At 50.7% G+C, this 19646-nt stretch overlaps 1 protein-coding gene across 2 annotated transcripts in view; it reads left to right on the forward strand.

Moving 5' to 3' along the window:
- The first annotated feature begins 4444 nt into the window (after positions 1 to 4444).
- ACBD3 (acyl-CoA binding domain containing 3) overlaps positions 4445 to 19646 on the forward strand; it is a 67011-nt gene continuing 51809 nt past the window's right edge. The window contains exon 1 of one of the 2 annotated variants that reach the window (XM_089311453.1): positions 4445 to 4669. In XM_089311453.1, the coding sequence (XP_089167579.1) occupies positions 4495 to 4669 (175 nt within the window). In that variant the 5' untranslated portion in view covers positions 4445 to 4494. The remainder of the gene's footprint in view (positions 4670 to 19646) is intronic. The other variant, XM_089311452.1, reaches the window with a different exon arrangement.

A 19646-nucleotide genomic window follows, 5' to 3' on the forward strand; every position in this document is an offset into this window, starting at 1 on the left:
GGAGCCGGAGCTGGGCCCTTGGGACAGCCTTTGCCCTGATGGGAAGGCGCTTGGGCGGCCTGGAGCTTGGAGAGCCTCAGCCGGGGCAGAGCATCTGGAGTGGGAGCGAGGTGTTGTGGCTGGCATTGTTTGCAGACATCTCTTTCTTACCACTCCAGGAGGCCCCCTGGGCCTGAGTCTGGCTGAGGCTATCTGGGGAGTGCCCTTCTCAGATAAAAGGCTTCTCCTCCCAGGTGTCACCCCACAGCTGGAACCAGCCTGCCCTGGGCGACTCCCCTTCTGTCTCTGCAGCCAGCAAGCTGAGCTGTGGCAGCATGGAAGTGCGGGTGCCTGTACCCGAAAAAGCCCTGACCCCAAGGTAGGACCAAGGCCTTCTGCAGGCACCGCCGGCCCTCCTACGGGCACTCCTGGTCTCTCTGGTCTGGGATTTCCTTTGTGAGTTTTCCTCTGCCCTGGGCGGCCAGCGGAAGTGGGCCCCACCCCCACAGCCCCCACTCAGTGCCCTTGTGGAGAATAAATGGGCTAAATGGACGTGGCGGGGCGCAGGGGGTTCGGTGCAGTTCCCGCCCTCCCAGCGTCAAGCCCCCAACACCAGGAGCTGTGCAGACATTTGAATGTCTTCACTCCAGTCCCTCATCGGCTGTCGGACCGCAGGCAAAGCCCCTTAGCCTCTCGGAGCCTTGGCTTTGTCCTGTGCCAGGTGTGCCTGTGAGGGGTGGAGCAGCTTGCCGCTGAGTCGGCCCTTCCAGCCCCGCGCAAGGGGCAGCCGCGCGGACTCGTGCGTGGGAATGAGCGGGTCACAGACCCCGCTCCTGGATCTGCTCGTCGGTCATCACCCCGCGAGCTTGAGCGCTGCTCTGGATGCTGCGTTTTGAGTGAGGCGGGGGAGGGGGCCGGCCCGCAGCCCCGCCCACCGTCTGTGGCCTCGGTCTGGCGGGGGCCCCAGGCGGGCACCCACACAGCCCCGTCTGGCGCATCGCACACACTGCTTTGCGCAGTCGCAGTCGGTGTTTTTTCAGGTGCGCTCATTTCGGCTCCCACCTCGTCTGTGACCTGGGCCCTAGGTTATGCTGGGCTCTGGGGTCTGCCCAAGCCGAGGCTGCTCGGTCGGTGGTGGGATGAGAAGCTGGGACCACCCATTCCTGTTTCTAGAACTCTGTGGGATTTCTTCCCGCCCCTGGTTTATCTCAAAAGGAGCTGAAGGCTCAGCGGAAGATTTGCAGCTCCGCGGGCCCAACAGGACCGCCAGCTTCTGCTGGAGCCTCAGTTTTGCCAGCAGCGAAATGGGGAAGCGGTGCCTGCCTGCCACCTTCTCCCTGGGGGCTCTGTGGTCCCTGCAACTTTTCGCTGCACTTTAAAAGGCCGGGATGAAAGGCGAAGCTGGGATGAAAGGGTCTGGGGCCATATTAAGTTTCTCCCTGGTTTTTGAAGCCTTGGATTTGCTGCTGGAGGAAGTGGTCAGCTGGCAGGTAGTTGTGAAGCCACCTAGAGGGTGCTGCCGGTGGGGAATTAGCATGCCAATCAGCCACACCTGGGGCGTGAGGGCGGCAGGGAGCCGGTGAGGAGCCCTCTGTCATTTCCCAGCAGAGGGGGCTTGGCACGGGGTGCCCCGGAAATGGGGCCCAACGGACAGGGGCCAGGGCCCGGTCCCACTTGGGCCAGGCCTTCTCCCTCTCTGACCACCCCCCCCCTTTTCCATATGTGTACAGAACTCGTTGATTAGCTCCTTTCCAGCCACTTCTCAATTGTGTGCTGGAAGACAGTGCCAGAACTAAATCCCAGGTACCATCTTGGGGCTCTTCCTACTCCCCCTGGCCACCTTTTTGTTTGCTTGCTTCATTAGAGGTGTGAGCAGACAATGCCATCACACAGTTTGGGGTTCTTGGTCCCTTTCCTCTCTCCCTGGCTGTCTTTGCTGGGAGCCCCAAGGAACAGTGAAACAGAATCTGAGAGGCGGGCAAGAGGCAGAGTGGCAGGGATTCACCTAGGGACGCCCTTGCTGGCGGCAGCAGGGGGCTTAAGCCGCAGTCTGGCTCCCCTCCCTCTCCCCGCCCCAGAGACCGCAAGTCAACCTTCCCTGTACCGGCCCCAAACAGGTGTGTGGTGGGGAGCAGCTTCAGATGCTCCCGCTTTCCGAGATGGGTCCACACCTGCTGCACGCCTGGCTCCAGAGAGGCAGCCTGCAGTGTCCCAGGCCACTGCAGAGAACAGGAGATCCGACAGCTTCCTGCGTGTGTGCTGAGGATGTCCGAGCCCGGGAGGCCCCTCGGTGCGTCCCAGACGTGCTGTCTCCAGCCTCATTCGTGGTCTCCATGACTGCTGGCCTCCACGACTGTTTCCTTCACCTGTGTTTGGGGGGCGCCCAGCTGAGCAGCACCATCCCAGGCACTGGGAACACAACAGAAAACAAATCTCCAAAACTCTCCACCCCGAGGGACTCCCATCATGACAAGGAGGAGGATGAGTTAGTGATTAATTACATGGGAACTTAGTGTGGTATAATCAAGTAGTTTGCTCGAAGTGGCGTAAAGAAAAAGGAAGGAAGGACAGGTGTTTGGGCACAGCAGTTAAGATGCTGCTTGGGGGCCGGCGCTGCAGCGTAGTGGGTAAAGCCACCCCTGCAGCACCGGCATCCCATATGGGCTCTGGTTCAATTCCTGGCTGCTCCACTTCCGATCCAGCTCTCTGCTGTGGCCTGGGAAAGTGCTAGAAGATGGCCCAAGTCCTTGGGCCCCTGCACCCTTGTGGGAGACCTGGAAGAAGCTCCTGGCTTCAGATTGGCACAGCTCCGGCCATTGTGGCCATTTAGGGAGTGAACCAGTGGATGGAAGACCTCTCTGTCTCTGCCTCTCAAGTAAATAAGTAAATTTTTTAAAAAAACTGCTGCTTGGGGGTTGGCACTATGGCAGAGTGGGATATGGGAGCCAGTTCAAGTGCTGGCTGCTCCACTTCCAATTCAGCTCCCTGCTAATGTGTCTGGGAAAGCAACAGAGGATGGTCCAAGTCCTAGGGCCCCTGCCACCCATTTGGGAGACCTGGATGAAGCTCCTAGCTCCTGGCTTCAGCCTGACCCAGCCCTGGCCATTGCTACCATTTGGGGAGTGAACCAGCTGGTAGAAGATATCTCTCTCTTTCTCTCTCTCTCTTCTCTCTCTGTAACTCTGCCTTTCAAATAAATGAATATATCTTATAAAAAATAAAAAAGATACTGCTTGAGATGTCTGTGTCCCACATGCGGCTTGGAGTCGGAGTCCAGTTTTCTGCTAAGGCACAGCTTAGGAGGCAACAGGTAATGGCTCAAATGCTTGGGTCCCACCACCCATGTGGGAGACCTGGTTAGAGTTCCCAGGTCTTGGCTTTGACCTGGCCCAGCTCTGGCTATTGAGGCCATTTAGGGAGTGAACCAGCTGATGGGAGTTATGAGTTATGTGTGTGTGTGTGTGTGTGTGTGTGTGTGTTTGCTTCTCAAAACAAAACAAAAGGCCGGCACTGCGGCTCACTAGGCTAATCCTCCGCCTTGCGGCGCCGGCACACCGGGTTCTAGTCCCGGTCGGGGCCCGGATTCTGTCCCGGTTGCCCCTCTTCCAGGCCAGCTCTCTGCTGTGGCCTGGGAGTGCAGTGGAGGGTGGTCCAAGTGCTTGGGCCATGCACCCCATGGGAGACCAGGATAAGTGCCTGGCTCCTGCCATCGGATCAGTGCGGTGCGCCGGCCGCAGCGCGCCGGCCGCGGCGGCCATTGGAGGGTGAACCAATGGCAAAGGAAGACCTTTCTCTCTGTCTCTCTCACTGTCCACTCTGCCTGTCAAAAAATTAAAAAAACAAAACAAAACAAAAAACAAACCTCACAACTTCAAGAGACCTTAACAATTAAAAAAGAAAAAAGTAGTAGAAGGGGAATAGGACAAGGCATACAATTTTTTTTTTTTTTTGACAGGCAGAGTTAGTGAAAGAGAGAGACAGAGAGAGAGTTATAGACAGTGAGAGAGACAGAGAGAAAGGTCTTGCTTCCGTTGGTTCACTCCCCTAATGGCCGCCATGGCTGGCGCTGCACCGATCCGAAGCCAGGAGCTGGGTGTTTCTTCCCGGTCTCCCATGTGGGTGCAGGGACCCAAGCACTTGGGCCATCCTCCTCTGCTCTCTTAGGCCACAGCAGAGAGCTGGACTAGAAGAGGAGCAACCGGGACTGGTACCCGGTGCCCCAGCTGGGACTAGAACCCGGGGTGCTGGCACTGCAGGCGGAGGATTAGCCAAGTGAGCAGCACCGGCCGTGGGCATACAATTTTAAATATAGGAGTTCAAGGAGGCCTCCCTGGGAAGGTGATCTGGAACACATACTCGAACAGGCTGGCTGGCTGAGCTCAGTGGGTGTCTAGCAAAGCATCTTCAGGTGAGGCAGAGCCGGATACAAAAGCCTCAGGTGGGAGTGTGTCTGCTGGGCGTTCGGATCAGCAGGTGCGCGGTGGGGCGAGCATTAGGAAGAAGGCCGGGGAGGTGATGGGCCCAGATCACTGGGGCCTGAGGCTGTGTTGTGACTTTGGGGAGGTAGGAGCCGTGGGGCTCCACACAGAGGAGGGCCTTTGTGACAGGAGCTGGCGCCGCTGGCTCTTGCTCTGTGCTTGGTCCTGTGCGTCCTGCAGTTTGCCTCATACGACCTCACAGCACCTGCGTGGTAAGCACAATTACTATCCCCACTTGTTTTAATTCTTTACTGGGATGAAATTTACATAGCATAGAATTCCCCCGTTTACAGTGTGCAACACAGAACATTCAGTACACTCGCTGTGTGCAGCCACCGCCTCTGTCTGGCTCCTGGTTAACTTCGTCGTTGCTAAGGGAGAGCCTCACCTCCTTTACACCTCCTCCCAGCCCCTGGCCACCGCCACCCTGCTTTCTCGCTCTACAGACTTGCCTGTTCTGGACAGTTCACGAAAAGGGGATCACACAAGATGCGAGCTTCGTGCCTAGATTAGCGTGGCGTTTTGGACGTTCACCCGATGTTGTGGGTATCAGAACTTCAGTCCTTTCAGGGCATAGGTAGTGTCATGTATATTAAAGGGACAATACTGATGCTTTGGGGACTGGACCAAAATAACTTACTCAAAACTTTTCTGGCTACTTACTGGTCGCACCTGGATTTGAACCCAGGCCTCCCTGATACCACAGTCTAACCCCTTCCCTACACTATCCCAATGCGCCATCACTCCTTTCCCTCAGCTATCAGTGTAGAGACACAGTCTCCTGACGTTCTTGGTTCTGTGTTTGCTGGTGGCTGGCTGCCGGCGCGCAGGGGCCATCAGCCCACAGCCCTGCCTCCTCCCCTCACCACACACCACACACAGCAGGAGTGCACAGGAGATACGTGCTTATTGGCAGCTGGGCCTCTGTGTCTAATCTGGTTATGAACTAGCACCAGCAGAGGACAGGTTGAATAACGACACATTCGTAAGACAGCAGCAATGCAACCACTACAAATTGTGTTGTCGGGTGGGCATTTGGCCTCAGGGTTCAGATGCTTGCATCCCACTTGGGAGTACCTGGGTTTGATGGCCAACTCCGCCGCCAAGTCCAGCCTCCTGTTTGTGCAGAGCCTGGGATGCAGCAGGGATGGCTCAGGTAATTGGTGTTCCCCCGACCTGCACCGGAGACCTTGATGTGTGCCAGGCTCTTAGCTTCAGTCCCAGCTCAAGGCTGTTGTGGGCATTTGAGGCACGAACCAATGGGTGGACACAATGCCTGTCTCTCATTTCCTCCCAGGTAATTAATTTTAAAAACTTGTTCTGGGCTGGTGCCACGGCTCACTAGGCTAATCCTTCGCCTGCGGCGCGGTACACCGGGTTCTAGTCCCGGTCGGGGCGCCGGATTCTGTCCCGGTTGCCCCTCTTCCAGGCCAGCTCTCTGCTGTGGCCAGGGAGTACAGTGGAGGATGGCCCAGGTGCTTGGGCCCTGCACCCCATGGGAGACCAGGATAAGTACCTGGCTCCTGGCTTCAGATCGACACAGTGCACCGGTCGCAATGTGCTGGCTGTAGTGGCCACTTGGGGGGTGAACCAACGGAAAAAGGAAGACTTTCTCTCTCTCTCTCTCTAACTCTACCTGTCAAAAAAAAAAAAAAAAAAAAAAAGAGAGAGAGAGAGAGAAAGAAATCTGTCAGCAGGATCAACTTCCTCCCAGGAAAGGGCTCCAGGGCAGTGCACGCCCCGCTCCAGCCCCACGACTCGGCGGGAGCCCCCTCAGCGGTTCCCGAAGCTCTTCCCAGGCCTGCTTGGATCCTTGGCGTTTCTTGTCCCTGGGCCTCTGAGAGGTGCTTCCAGGAGCACGGGGTTCTGTGTTTCTCCAATGGAAGGCTAGGCTGGCGTGGCTCTCAGGAGAGGTGTGAGGCAGGGGAGCGCCCTGTATCTTGGGCAGAACTCTGAGTCAAAGACAGGCTCTTCCATCCACTGGGCCGGCCTTGCCCCACTCCGACTTTCCATCCGTACAGTGTGGGCATCCTTCCAGCTGCATGACTCAGGCCCTCACCTAGGATCTCAGCCTGGTCACACCCTAGCCAGGCATCTGCACCCTTCTCTCGGCCCCTCTGGGGACTCCCTTGTAAGATCCAGCTTTAGCAAAGAAGCCTGCTAAGTGAGTCAGCAAGGACTCCCACCTCTGATATCTGAGTCCTCGCCCACCCGCCCGCCTCGCAGGTGATGTCAGATTCCCCCACCTGTCTTCAGCAAGAATCCCTTTGGGTCAGGTTAGCCAGAAGCTTCCACACCCCTGATGTGTCCTCTCAGTCATTTTCTGCCCACAACCCTCTCTGTGTAAATTCCCACTTGCTTGTGCTGTTTTCAGAGCTGAGGCCAGTCCCCTCTCCCACCGCAGGGCCCCCTGGCGGGGTCCCTCAACCTCCTGCACTAGGGTCCTGAATCGGCTCTGCCTTGCTGTGCTGCACCGAGTGTCACTGTGCCATTTTCTCTCTGCTCTCCCCTCTGCCCTCTCTGAGCGGCCCTGCGTGGGTGAGTTCCACACGCCTGCTTGCTGTGCCCCACCCCCCACCAGATTCCCAACCATGCCTCCTCCCTGGGTTCCAAGGAAATCCAGAGCCCAGCCAGAAGGATTGGTGGCTCTAAAGGTCCTATCATGGTAAGAGGTGCTCCAGATATTGTGAAATGAAGAAAGCCAATTGCCCTACAGGATGTATACCAAAAACATATTTTGTATGCCTTGCAAAAAGATCTATACTGGGTATACATGCGCACATTTGCATGTGCATAGAAGCGAGTTCAAGGAAGGATATGTGAGAAATCTCTCTCTAGGAAGTGGGACTGGGGGCTCAGGGTGGTGCAGGGGAATTTATTTGCTGTCCTTACCCCTTTGTCAGTGCTGTGCGAATTTTTTTTTTAACCAAGAACATGTGTTATTGTACGATTAATTAAACAGTAAGTAGGGGTGCAGGTTTGGGGTAGCAGTTAAAACACTGCTCGGGTTTGAGTCCTGGTTCTGCTGTCAGTTCCATCTTTCTGCTAATGTGCATCTTGGGAGGCAGCAGTGAGGAGTCAAGTGGTAGGGGTCCCTACTACCCCGGGCGGGGGGGACCCAGAGTGAGCTGCAGGCTCCTGGCTGTGGCCTGGCCCAGCCCTGGATGTTGGAAGCATTTGGGGAGTGATCCAGTGGATGGGAGAGCTCTCTCTGTCTGCCTCTCTGTTTTTCTACCTTTCAAATAAGTAAGTGAATAAATAAAAAATATCAAAGTAAATACTTTAGAAAGAAGTTAATAAGGAATACAGGATATTCTTTTATTAATGATTAGTACAAGTCATTCACATTTATTTGATTACATTTATTCTATTGTAGCTATAGGATATATTTATATTTTAGACTCATTAAAATATATGATATATTGAAGTATATTAATAACAATTGTGTTGACATTAAGAACTGATTCATAAAATTCATAAGAATGAAAATAAGAAAATGCTGCTCGGTGCCATCCCTGGCCTGTGAGTGCTGTGTTCTCTGAGGGTCATACCTGTTCCATGCCTTAAAGTAACAACTACGGGAGCCCGGTTTCCCAGACCACTTCAAAACTGTTGTTTAAATACAAAACAAATAGGTGTAAGCTGGTGCTCAGACCTGTGCCTGTGTGGCTGGCCTGCACGCTTGCAACTTATAAAGTCCTTTTTCATTGGGGGTTTTATTTGATTAGCACCTTTATTATCTGCCTGGGCTGGAATCCCGCTGTCTGGCACCTGGGAGGCCCACAGCCCGGTGCCTGCGCTGGGGCTTGCATCCCACGCTTTCCTGGGCGTTGGGACCTCCCGCTGTTTGCAGATATGCAGCGAGACTGGGCTGCTGCTGACTGCCAGAGTTCCTGCCTCCAGAGAGCCTCACCTGGCTGCCCTTGGACCCCCCGCCCTTCCGCTTCTCTCAGCCCGCGGAATGCCGGGCCTGGGAATCCGCGAGCCGGCTAGGGGGCGCAAGACTCCTGCAACGCGCTGAGCCCACACACAGCCTTGGATGCAGACGTGAGAGACCACCAGGACCTGGTCCCCCATAACCCCCCAGCCTCCCTCCCTCAGCAAGAAGTTTCCTTGCCCTGCTTTTATGATTGCAAATCGAACTCTTACTAAAAATTCTCAGGGAATTGAGAGAATGGTGCAACCAACTCTATGGTGTTCTGGATCCCAAGACTCACAAGGTCATTACCTCCCCTAGAAATAACATTTTTTTTAAAGATTTATGTATTCAGTTATTTGAAAGTCAAAGTTACAGAGAGAGGGGGAGAGACAGTGAGATTTTCCATATGTTGGCTCACTCCCCAGATGGGTACAACAACCAGGGCTGGGCCAGACCAAAGTCAGGAGCCAGGAACTTGCTTCTGGGTCTCCCACATGGGTGGCAGGGGCCCAAGGACTTGGTCCATCTTCCTCTGCTTGCTTTCCCAGGTGCACTAGCAGGGAGCTGGATTGGAAGTGGAGCAGCCTGGACATGAACCAGCACCTATATGGAGCTCCAGCATTGCAGGTGGTGGCTTTCCCGCTATGCCACAATGCCAACCCCACAAGGTCTTTTGTCTTCGCTATCGAAAACATTTTGATGTCTGACCTTGTCTTCAGGGATTTCTTTACCAGAAACGCCATTCCTCAAGCAGGAAATAAACAATCGACTCACTGGAATCTACTCTGCCATCCTCAAAATTCCCAAAAGAATGTATTTCCAACCAGTCGGGAGGGACAGGAGCACTGCAGACCGATCAGGGACCTGGATATGAGCTGAACATGCACCTCAACTCTGACTTCAGTATGGAGGAATCTTTGCCCCTAATTCCTTGGGGAACCTGGGAATTAAGTCATGGCTGCCCCACCCTTGCCTGTTGCTTTGCAACAAACACCTGTATTCTTCCACTACCTGATATCAGTGATTGGCTTGCTGCATGTTGAGTGAGCAGATCCAATTTTGGAGGTGCTACTGCAACTGCTCCAACCAGTTTTGGGGTGTCCTTATAATACATTCACCACCACCCCACAGCCACTGGACCGTCATGGAGACAAAAACATCACCTGTAATTATCAAAGCATGCAACCTGCATTTTGCAAATAAACACTATGAATTTTTGCCTGGTTTTAACATATATCAAACTTTCTGGGAAATTACTACAGAAACAATGTTTTTGTTTTCTCAAGGATCATTTGAAATGTAAAAGATTGGGTCAGGAGTGAGTGGTCTAACGATGAAGTAGCTGCTTGGGATGTGAGCATCCCATACTGGAGTGCCTGGGCTCAAGTGCCAGCTCCACTCCCAATTCCGGTTTCCTGCTAACGTGCAGCCTGGGAGGCAGCAGTGACGGTTCAGGTAGTTGAGGCCCTGCCACCCACCTGGGAGACCCAGATGGAGTTCCTGGCTCCTGGCTTAGGCCTCGCCCAGCCCTGGCTATTGCAAGCATTTGGGGATCAGATAGTAAACAGGATCTGCTTGACTCACAGGTTGAGTCTGATGGGCTTGAGATCAGAGGTACCTCCAGGTACAGTAGGGCAGGGCCTGCCCTGAGGGTACCTGCACCTGTGGCAGATGTGGCTGGGGGGGTTCAATAAACAGTTGTGGGATGAATAGCTTTACTAGGAAAATCTTGGGGGACAGTTAACCCCGGCCCCTGCTCTGACCTATGAAAATACAAGGGGGCTCCAGAAAGTTCTTGGGAAAAGGTAATTAAACGATAATGTGGGGGTAGGCATTGTGGCATAGTGAGTTAAGTCACCACTTGGAACACCTGCTCCTCAAACTCCTGGGGATCAAGTCCTGGCTCTGCTTCTGACCCAGCTCCCTGCTAATGGCTTGGGAAAGCAGCAGAGGATGGCCCCAGTGGTTGGGGCCCTGCGCCCACATGGGAGACCTAGAAGAACTTCCTGACTCCTGGCTTCAGTCTGGCCCAGCCCTGGTCATTGCAGCCATTTGGGGAGTGAACCAGCAGGTGGAAGACCGATCTCTCCTCTGTCTCTGTCTCCTCTCTCTCTGTCTCGCTTTTCTTTAACTCTGCTTTCAAATAAGTAATACCTCTTTTAGAAAAGAGAAATATTCAATTTTTAAAAATCATGTGAATTTCCATGAACTTTTTGAAGCCCCTTCATGTCAAGTGGCCAGGAAATATTTCCGGAGTGAATGTGTGGGGGCTGAGCTCCTGGCAGAGGGGGGGAAGGCTGGGGAAGTCGCGTTTCAGACAGCCTGGTCCCTGGATCTGTTCTGCAAGGACTCTGGGTGTGGTTGAAGGGCTGACGCGCTGAATCTAGTTCAGGAAAGAGTCTCTGGAGGGAAGTAAAGGTAAGAAAGCCACGCTCTGACCTTTCCACAGGTTGATTCATCCACTGAACAAATATTTATTCAGCATCTATTATGTGCTGGCACTGGGAGGTCTTTCAGCCACCACAGCAATAGCAGCAGCCAAGAAATCCTACGATGGGCTTGCAAAAAGCTCTCTCTTCTCTTTTTAAAACACAATAATGTACGTCATAGAAAGGTTTTTCAAAAAAATAATCTTCCCAGATAATCCTCCATGACACTTGAGAAAGATTGCACGCATATTCGAAAATTCAAATAGCGCAGAAAAGCAGCAAATGGAAGGTTAAACATTCTTCATACATCCCAGGTATTTTTGCCTTTTCCATCTGTTAATCCAAAAGGGTCTGCATCTGGCTTTTTTAACATAGTAAGCTCTTTTTGAGATGTTTCCTGCCCTATCAGGGCATCCTACTAACAGCTGCCGGAAGCTCGCTGCGCGGACGCGCCTGGCGAGCGCACGTGTCACTGGCGCCTCACCACGCGCCCTGGACAGTGTTTGTATCTCACACATGCACAGCCCACATCGCGAGGCGGGATCTCAACCTCGTGTTCCCCTGGCCAGGAGAAGGCAGTCGCAGCTTTGTCTCCGGCGGCAGCCCCCCCTGGCTTGGGCCTGAAGCACCCCAGCAGGAAAGCGTGGAAGGTGTTAGCGGGCACTCTCCGGTGCCAGCACGTGACATGATTTCCCCTTCAAACTATTCCATGCTGGAAAAATTTGCCACAGCAAACAAATGCTTTTACAGTAAAAAACAAAAAAAATTGCCACAGCAAACAAATGCTTTTACAGTAAAAAAAAAAAAAAAGAAGAAGAAGCCTAGATTCTCTCTTGGTTTTATGGCCCAGACTGCAGGAGGCTGCTGCCTCCTGGCACAGCGGCTTTACCTACAACAGCCTAGAGGTGCAGCAGGAACTGGGGTTTCTCCTTGGATTGGGCATTGGTGACGGGATCTTGTTGACCAGGGACTCTATAAAAGTTCTGTAGAAGTCATCACAACAAAGCCGGCATTTATGGGGACTGTTCTGTGCCAGTCACTCTTCTAACCGCACTGTGAATGTGGGAAGAACCGTTAACGCTTGTGATGGTGTTCTGGTTAGGTTCTTTTGTTATTGTTCCATTTCACAGATGTGGAAACCGAGGCGCTGAGTGGTTAAGTCACATGCCCAAGATTACACGGCTGGGTAGAGCTGGCTCCAAAATCATACACATTAGCTCTAGCACCTAGTATGCTTGGCACTGTGCTCAGTTCTCTGTTAAGTGAGGGTCTATTATTATAGAGCCTTTGCCTTCTGTTCCTTAAGAGGAATGGGGCCATCCATGGCACTCCCTTCCTAACATCTACTCCAAGAGACTTTGGAGACATGAAGGGAAAGGTATGTGAAGCGCCTGGGGTGTGGGGTGTGAGGAATGACGTAACTGACCATTATCCCCTCCTGGGGCACGTAACAATCACCACCATGGAGCCTTAGCAGATCTCATTCCCAAGTGCACCTTTGCTCTCCTGACCCTTGGCTGCGCTTCTCATGTCTTGTTGCTTGTTGGTTTCAGTTAAGTCTCAAAAACGCTTTCCTCCAGGAAACCTTCCTACACTGCACTGAGCAATTGTGACACCTTATTCTCACCGTCCCACCAGCACCTGGGGACCCAGTTTCCATTCTTCCTATTTGTTTGCATTTGCCAGTTTTCTAGTTTGTCACCACTGTTCTAGAGAGGAACTCGGTGACCCCAGACACCGTGTAAGGAGTGGAAGACGGCACAGGTGAGCCACAGCTTGGCCGCTGGGGAGCTCACGTGCAGGTATAGGAAGGCTGCGCTGCAGGAGACCGTGGGTTGGAGCTGGAAAGAAAGCTTGTGGTGGTTGCAGGACGAGTGGCAGGCGGAGCCATCCCGGAAGTCTGGTTTGTGGCTTTGGTTCTGTGCTCTTCCGGGGTGTCTCTGAAATATGCCCAAGCAAGGGCACGTCTAGACTTTGTGGGGTCTGACACTTATATACCACCGTGGGGAGAGAGTGCTGATTAAGAAAAGGAATAGAGAATTAGGTACCCAAATGGATGCTTTTCTGGAATGAGAAAAGAAACCACAACAAAAAATTTCAACTCTTTAAAAAACTATCTCCAAATTCAAATAACACAGTCATAATAACAGCTGTTACTATTACTATTATTATTTTACTTACTTTTTTTTTAAAAAAGGATTTATTTATTTATTTATTTGAAAGAGTTACACACACAGAGAGGAGGAGAGGCAGAGAGAGAGAAAGAGGTCTTCTATCAACTGGTTCACTCCCCAGTTGGCTGCAACAGCCAGAGCTGCGCTGATCCGAAGCCAGGAGCCAGAAGCTTCCTCTGCGTCTCTCACGCAGGTGCAGGGGCCCAAGGACTTGGGCCATCCTCCACTGCTTTCCCAGGCCATAGCAGAGAGCTGGATCAGAAGTGGAGCAGCCGGGATTCAAATCGGCACCCACATGGAGCACTGGTACTGCAGGTGGCAGCTTTACCTGCTACGCCACAGTGCCGGCCCCTATTTGACTTACACAGTTCTGTTCTACCTCTGTTTTACTGGCTGCATACTCCTTGGTCTCCATATGATAACAATTTCATAATTTAATTTTCCATAGAGAGCAAGAAAATTCAGTCTGTCTTCCAGCACGGCTGACTGAACTTTGGTGTTTTTATTGATCGTGTAGAAAATCTCTTCCTCTACAGTTCACTCCCTGGGGTGGTCCCGCCCAGAACCTCAGGCTTTGCTTTAGCTCTGCAGATCCAGAGGGGGCCCAGCAGCCGTTCTGCTTCTCCCTAGCCTCAGCAGCGTTTCTCTTCCCTAACCCGGGAGGGGGCCCCAGGGCCCAGGATGTCAGGCAGATCTGGCAGAATCACCTGGCTGGAGCTGAGCTATTGCATTCAGCCAGCAGGGGGCACTAAGAGGCCCTGGAGCTTAAGCTCTAGTCTACTTTTCCAACAATTCATTGGAATAATGGTCTCCCTTCTCAACTTTCCTGTCTTCCTACTTTAGCAGGAAAATTCTATGCAATAACAATCATCACCACTGTTATATGAATATTAGCTTGCAGGACAAATGGAAGACTGTACCCCATAATGGAATTATAGGAGATTAAAAAAAAAAAAAAAACTCTTCCAAAAGTATTTGAGTTCCTTTGGTTAGAATTGTTTAACTTCTGAATCTGAAAAAATATAGAGAGATTTTAATCATCAACAGGGGCTCATAGGAACATTTTGGAGGGGAATGGTGAAAGTTACTGTAGGACTACTACCTTATCTGTTTAGTCTCTGCAACACTTTTGCAGAGATAAGTTGAGCCTATCAACATCAAGTGATGAAACCAGACAGAGGCAATCTCTACTTGTTACAGATAGACGCACAGGTCCAGAAAGTGAGCCAAAGGTCTCAACAGCTGCCAAGCGACCTCTTGGTGCACTTTTCCTCACTTCCTGCCGGCTCACTTGGCTCAGCTGACTGCATTGCCCGTATCCTTGCTGCGCACCTCTTCGTGACACTCCCTGGCCTTGCCTGTCCCCTTCACTGGCTCCTCACACCTACAGGCCAATCGCCCACTTTTTTGGGCCTTGCACACTGGCTCCTTCCTTTTCTTCATGCTCATTTCCTATCAGTCTTCACCTAACTCTAACCATGCCTGACTAAACATGCAAGGCTCCCTTAACACTCAGGATTTTGGCAAGAGATCCTCCTTCTATCTAGAAGGTCATTGCCATGTTCTTCCAATGTGAAGCTCCAAGGGGATCCATCAGAGACTTCTCTCCTGAAGCCACTCCCAAATCTTATGGCGCGTGAGCAGTTCTTCGTCTTCTATTTCAGGGAGTCACAAACATGAAGGCCGATGGTGGTGCTACAGATGGAATGTTTTAGTCCCCTTGAAATCCATGTTGAAACCAATCCCCAGTGTGATGTGTTAGGAGCGGGGCTTGGGCAGGTGATTAGGTCTGTAGGGCAGAGCCCTCATGAAGGTGGTTAGTGCCCTTATGAAAGAGACCCCACAGAACTCCCTTGTCTCTTCCACCATGTGAGGACACAGCCAGAGATCCAGGAAGTTTTCCTCACCAGATGCAGGATCTGCTAGTGCCTTGATCTTGGGCTTCTCAGCCTTCAAAACTGTGAGAAATGAACTTCTGTTATTTGTAAGCCACTTAGTTTGTGGTGTCCTGTTACAGCAACATGAATGGACCAAGACAAGTGGCCAGGCAGACAACACATAAACTGATAGAGTTCAAGCCTGTTTATCAGTGTTCATGGACCACATGCAGGTTCCTGCTGTGTGGACCACGTCAGTTGCCAGGGAAGTTTTGCAGCCATGAGTCTCTCCTCCAGGAGTTCCGGTTCTCTGTCATCAAACCCCAGTGCCAGGCCCTTAAGTTTTTAAGCTAAGTCCTACATCTGGATTCTTCTATTAAAATGCCCATGTCCACAAGGCTAGCAACTGATTCATACTTAAAGCACTGTAGCAGCCAACTCTTGCAAGTCAAGTAAAAGACATTCGTAGGCAGACTTTATCCTGTGATACACACACACTACGCCCTCCCCACTGTGTAATGTCTCCTCTACATTTTTATGGGACATTGTACGTAATAGTGGCCAACATTTATTAAAAGCTTACTTCGAGCCAGCCAGAGCCTTTGCTAAGTTATTTATGTGTAATTGTGAATCCAGTCTTCTCAACAGTCTAAGGGGTGGATACTGGGATTATTACCCTTCTATAAAAGAGGAAGCACAAGTTAAATAAGCTACTCAAGGTCACTGAGTTGGTAAATAAGCCCCAGCCCTGGCAGCCTCTCCCAGGTCTGGTGTTTCTCTGCCGTGGTCTTGCCTGCTAGACACAGATGCCTTAGTTTAGACACCGCCACCGCTCATCTTCGGACTTCCTACGGCACTGTGTGTTCCAGGCACTCCTTACATGCGTGTTGAGCTGAACTGATATTATATGTACCAGGTGTAATCATACCTTCACTCATTTGCTCAGTAAAGCGTTCTGACTTCCCGCCTTTCCCATCCCAGGCTGGTAACTATGGGAGTGACTGTGGCCTTTGCCCTCCAGGTGCTTGCAGCCAGTGAGCACAAAACAACTTTCACTACTAAAGTGAGCTGTGCTCTTCGATAAGAATAAGGGCAACATCTTCCTAAATACCAATCATTAGCTCACCAGATAAAACAGGAGACTGAAAACTGGACTCAGAGCCTCTCTGGTGATCTAACAGTATTTAGCAGAGAAAATCAGAGTATGTGGCGAGAACACAAGGAAAGGTTGATGTTAGGGAAGAGACTTCAGAAAGCCTTTCAGAAATGGTGATCTTTCATCTGGGAAACCACTGGGTGGAATGGACCCTAACTGCAGTCACACAGCCCAGCAGCTGAGCTGACAATACTCTCTTGTATCTAAGAGAACAGACTCAGAGGAGAGATTTGAAAGGGTTCAGAAAATATCCCTCTGTGGTAATTCTATGTGCCTCCTTACATACAAAGATGGGGATTTAGAAAGACAGGTCTAGATAGGAAGCGTGTGTAAGTCACTCTCCTGTGACAGCACATTGTAACAAATGTCCATTACAAAGTCCTATGAGAGACTGATTACAAAGGCAGTGGCCACCATGTTGGTTATTTATTTATTTATCGCTTTAAGACTTATTTATCTGAAAGGCAGAGCAAGAGGGAGAGGGAGAGGGAGAGATTCTGTTGGGTGGTTCATTCCCCCAATGGCCAAAGCAAGGGGCCAGAAACTACATCCTGGTCTCAGACTGGGTGGCAGAGACCCAAGCAATTGGGCCATCTTCAGCTGCCTTCCCAGACACATTAGCAGGAAGCTGGATGGCAAGTGGAGCAGCTGGGACTCTAGAACTAACATTCTGATATGTCAACAACAGCTTAACCTGCTTCACTACAACATTGGCTCTTTTGTTTAGTATCTGGATTGCTGTAATGGTTTTGCAAGTATGTGTGTATGTCAAAACTCATCGAATTGTCAACTTTAGTATTTGCCTGATTATTCATCAGTCAGCCCTCATTAGAGCCAGGAAGAAAAGTTTCCTAGACTCTTGCCATTCAAAGTGTGGTTTGCAGACAGTAGCAGCCGTGTCTCAGAACGTGGGCTAGAAGGCAGCCGCCCAGGCTCCCTCCACACTGCTGGGTCACAGGGTGCACTTTAACAAGTCTTTCAGCTGATTCCCAGCCACACTCAAGTGTGACCTCTTGGTAAAGTGGGTGTCTGGACCTCATCTCCTACACTGCACTGTCAAAAGGAAGGTGCATTCTCTAGCCTTTTTTGATCACCAAGAGCAGTTCCCTACAGGATGGCCCTTCATGGTTCTATTAGGAAGAGGTTTAGAAGTTGGGTCTGGAAGATGTATTTTTCAGGAATATTCAATGTATTAAATTCCAAAACAATACAAAATGTCAATAATGATTAATTTTTATTCTATTTTACCTATCTTCCTACATATATACTACAGGTTTTAATATTTATACTCTCTTTAAAGTACTTCTTTTTAAAATAATTATTTATTTGAAAGGCAGAGTTACAGAGAGACAGAGGCAGAGAGAGAGAGAGAGGTCTTCCATCTGCTGATTCACTCCCCAAATGGCTGCAATGGGTAGAGCTGGGCTGATCCAAAGCCAGGAGCCAGGAACTTTTTCCAGGTTTCCCATGTGGGTGCAGGGGCCCAAGGACTTAGGCCATCTTCTACTGCTTTCCCAGGCCATAGCAGAGAGCTGGATCAGAAATGGAGCAGCAGGAACTCAAACCGGTGCCCATATGGGATGCCAGCACTGCAGCAGTGGCTTTACCTGCTATGCCACAGTGCCGGTCCCAAGTAACTACTTTTTTTTTATTACAAAAGAAATGTTTATACTGTGGAAAGCCTGGAAAGCAGAATCTACAATTCTGTGCAGTAGAGTTGCATCTACCCATCTCATCATCACCCTTAACAGCCATTTGTCACTAAAGGTAGGACCCTGAGTCAGGCACAGGGGAGTTTATTTATGACTTTTTCAAGGTTAGGCCTTGGAATATTCATGTGTTTATTATTTAAGCATAGTTTTAAACTATTTAAAGCTAAATCTAAAGATCCAATGTTGTAGTAGAATTCATTTTGGGATTGAGCTTGCTCTCCTTGTAGGTCCCTTATGCAAGTCCCTTCCAAGGACCACAGAGGGTGCTGGCAGAGTATGCACATGTCAAATGTTTCTGTGAAGGTTTTCTTTTAAATTCTAATATTATTAAAACGTTTATTTGAAAAGCAGAGAGAGAGAAAGAAAGATACAGGCAGACTGAGAGAGAGATCTGTCTTCAGGCTCACTCCCCAAATGCCTGCAACAGCTGGGACTGGGCCAGGCCACAGCCAGGAGCCAGGACCTCCATCCCGGTCTCCCTCATGGGTAGCAGGGATCCAACTACCTGAGTCAGCGTCTGCTGATTCCCAAGGTTCTCATTAGCAAAAAGCTGGAATCACGAATGGAGCCAGGACTCCACCCCAAGCACTCTGATACGGGATACAGGCATCCCAAACAGCATCTTCACCACCACACACGTCAAACGCCTGCCCCTCTAAAAGTTTTAAGAATTAGATATTTCAGAATGCCGTCTCCTTGTTTCTCACTTCCCTTTAGTACTCTTCTCCCCTACATTAGGAGATATTGGCATGGCCACAGGCATTTTGGAAGATCTAGCTAAGGCGGCAACGATTGAATAAGGGATACTTTTAACTTGGATTTAGTGGCATGCATTTAAGTGGTTTGCAGTTACTTCCGTGAACTGTTAAATTATTGCTCACCGTGGGTGTGGGAATGGCTTTCTGGAATACACTCACTGCCCATTATGCCGATTCAGCCAGTACCATGTCACATCAGTGCAGGGCCAGAGGGCAGGAGCTCTGTGGTTCCTGACACAGGAAATATGTGGGTAGTAGACAAGAACCAAGTTTTGAAAGAAAAGGAGATGATACGCCATAGAAAGTCTTTCCAACAGGAAGTGAAAACTTATATGTAGAGAGATTGCTTCTCTCAATGCCTAATCAAATTGGAGTTTCCCACTCATCAGAAATCTACTAAAAATGTCATCTATAGAATTATAAATGCACTATACTTACATTTTATGTGAACCATGCAAACAGAACGGTTAGAAGTTTTGTTTACAGGACACAAGCTTGTAGTTTTTTGTTTTGTTTTGTTTTGGTTTTGTTTTTGTTTTTGTTTTGTTTTGTTTTTTTTGACAGGCAGAGTGGACAGTGAGAGAGAGAGACAGAGAGAAAGGTCTTCCTTTGCCATTGGTTCACCCTCCAATGGCCGCCGCGGCCAGCGCGCTGCGGCCGGCACACCGCACTGATCCGATGGCAGGAGCCAGGTGCTTCTCTTGGTCTCCCATGGGGTGCAGGGCCCAAGGATTTGGGCCATCCTCCACTGCACTCCCGGGCCACAGCAGAGAGCTGGCCTGGAAGAGGGGCAACCGGGACAGAATCCGGCGCCCCGACCAGGACTAGAACCCGGTATGCTGCCACCACAGGCAGAAGATTAGCCTATTGAGCCGCGGCACCGGCAAACTTGTAGTTTTATTCCAGTGGATCTGTCTGTATGTGCAAATATGTGTTTTATTCATCCTACTGAATCAGATTGTTTGAATGTAGCAGATAACTCTTGTTCTGCAAATACTCTCAGACCACAATAAAAATCATACATAAGGTGCAGGTATTATGGCACAAGCAGTTAAAGTGTTGTTTGGGACACTTACTCTCATATGGGAGTGCATGGGATCCCCCCCCCCCCATTCCAATTCAGCTTCCTGCTAATGTGGACCCTAGGTGCAGCAGATGATGGCT

The sequence above is a fragment of the Oryctolagus cuniculus genome, chromosome 13 (genome assembly GCF_051225735.1).
Source record: "Oryctolagus cuniculus isolate XC-2025 breed Fujian yellow rabbit chromosome 13, ASM5122573v1, whole genome shotgun sequence".
Classification (NCBI taxonomy): domain Eukaryota; kingdom Metazoa; phylum Chordata; class Mammalia; order Lagomorpha; family Leporidae; genus Oryctolagus; species Oryctolagus cuniculus.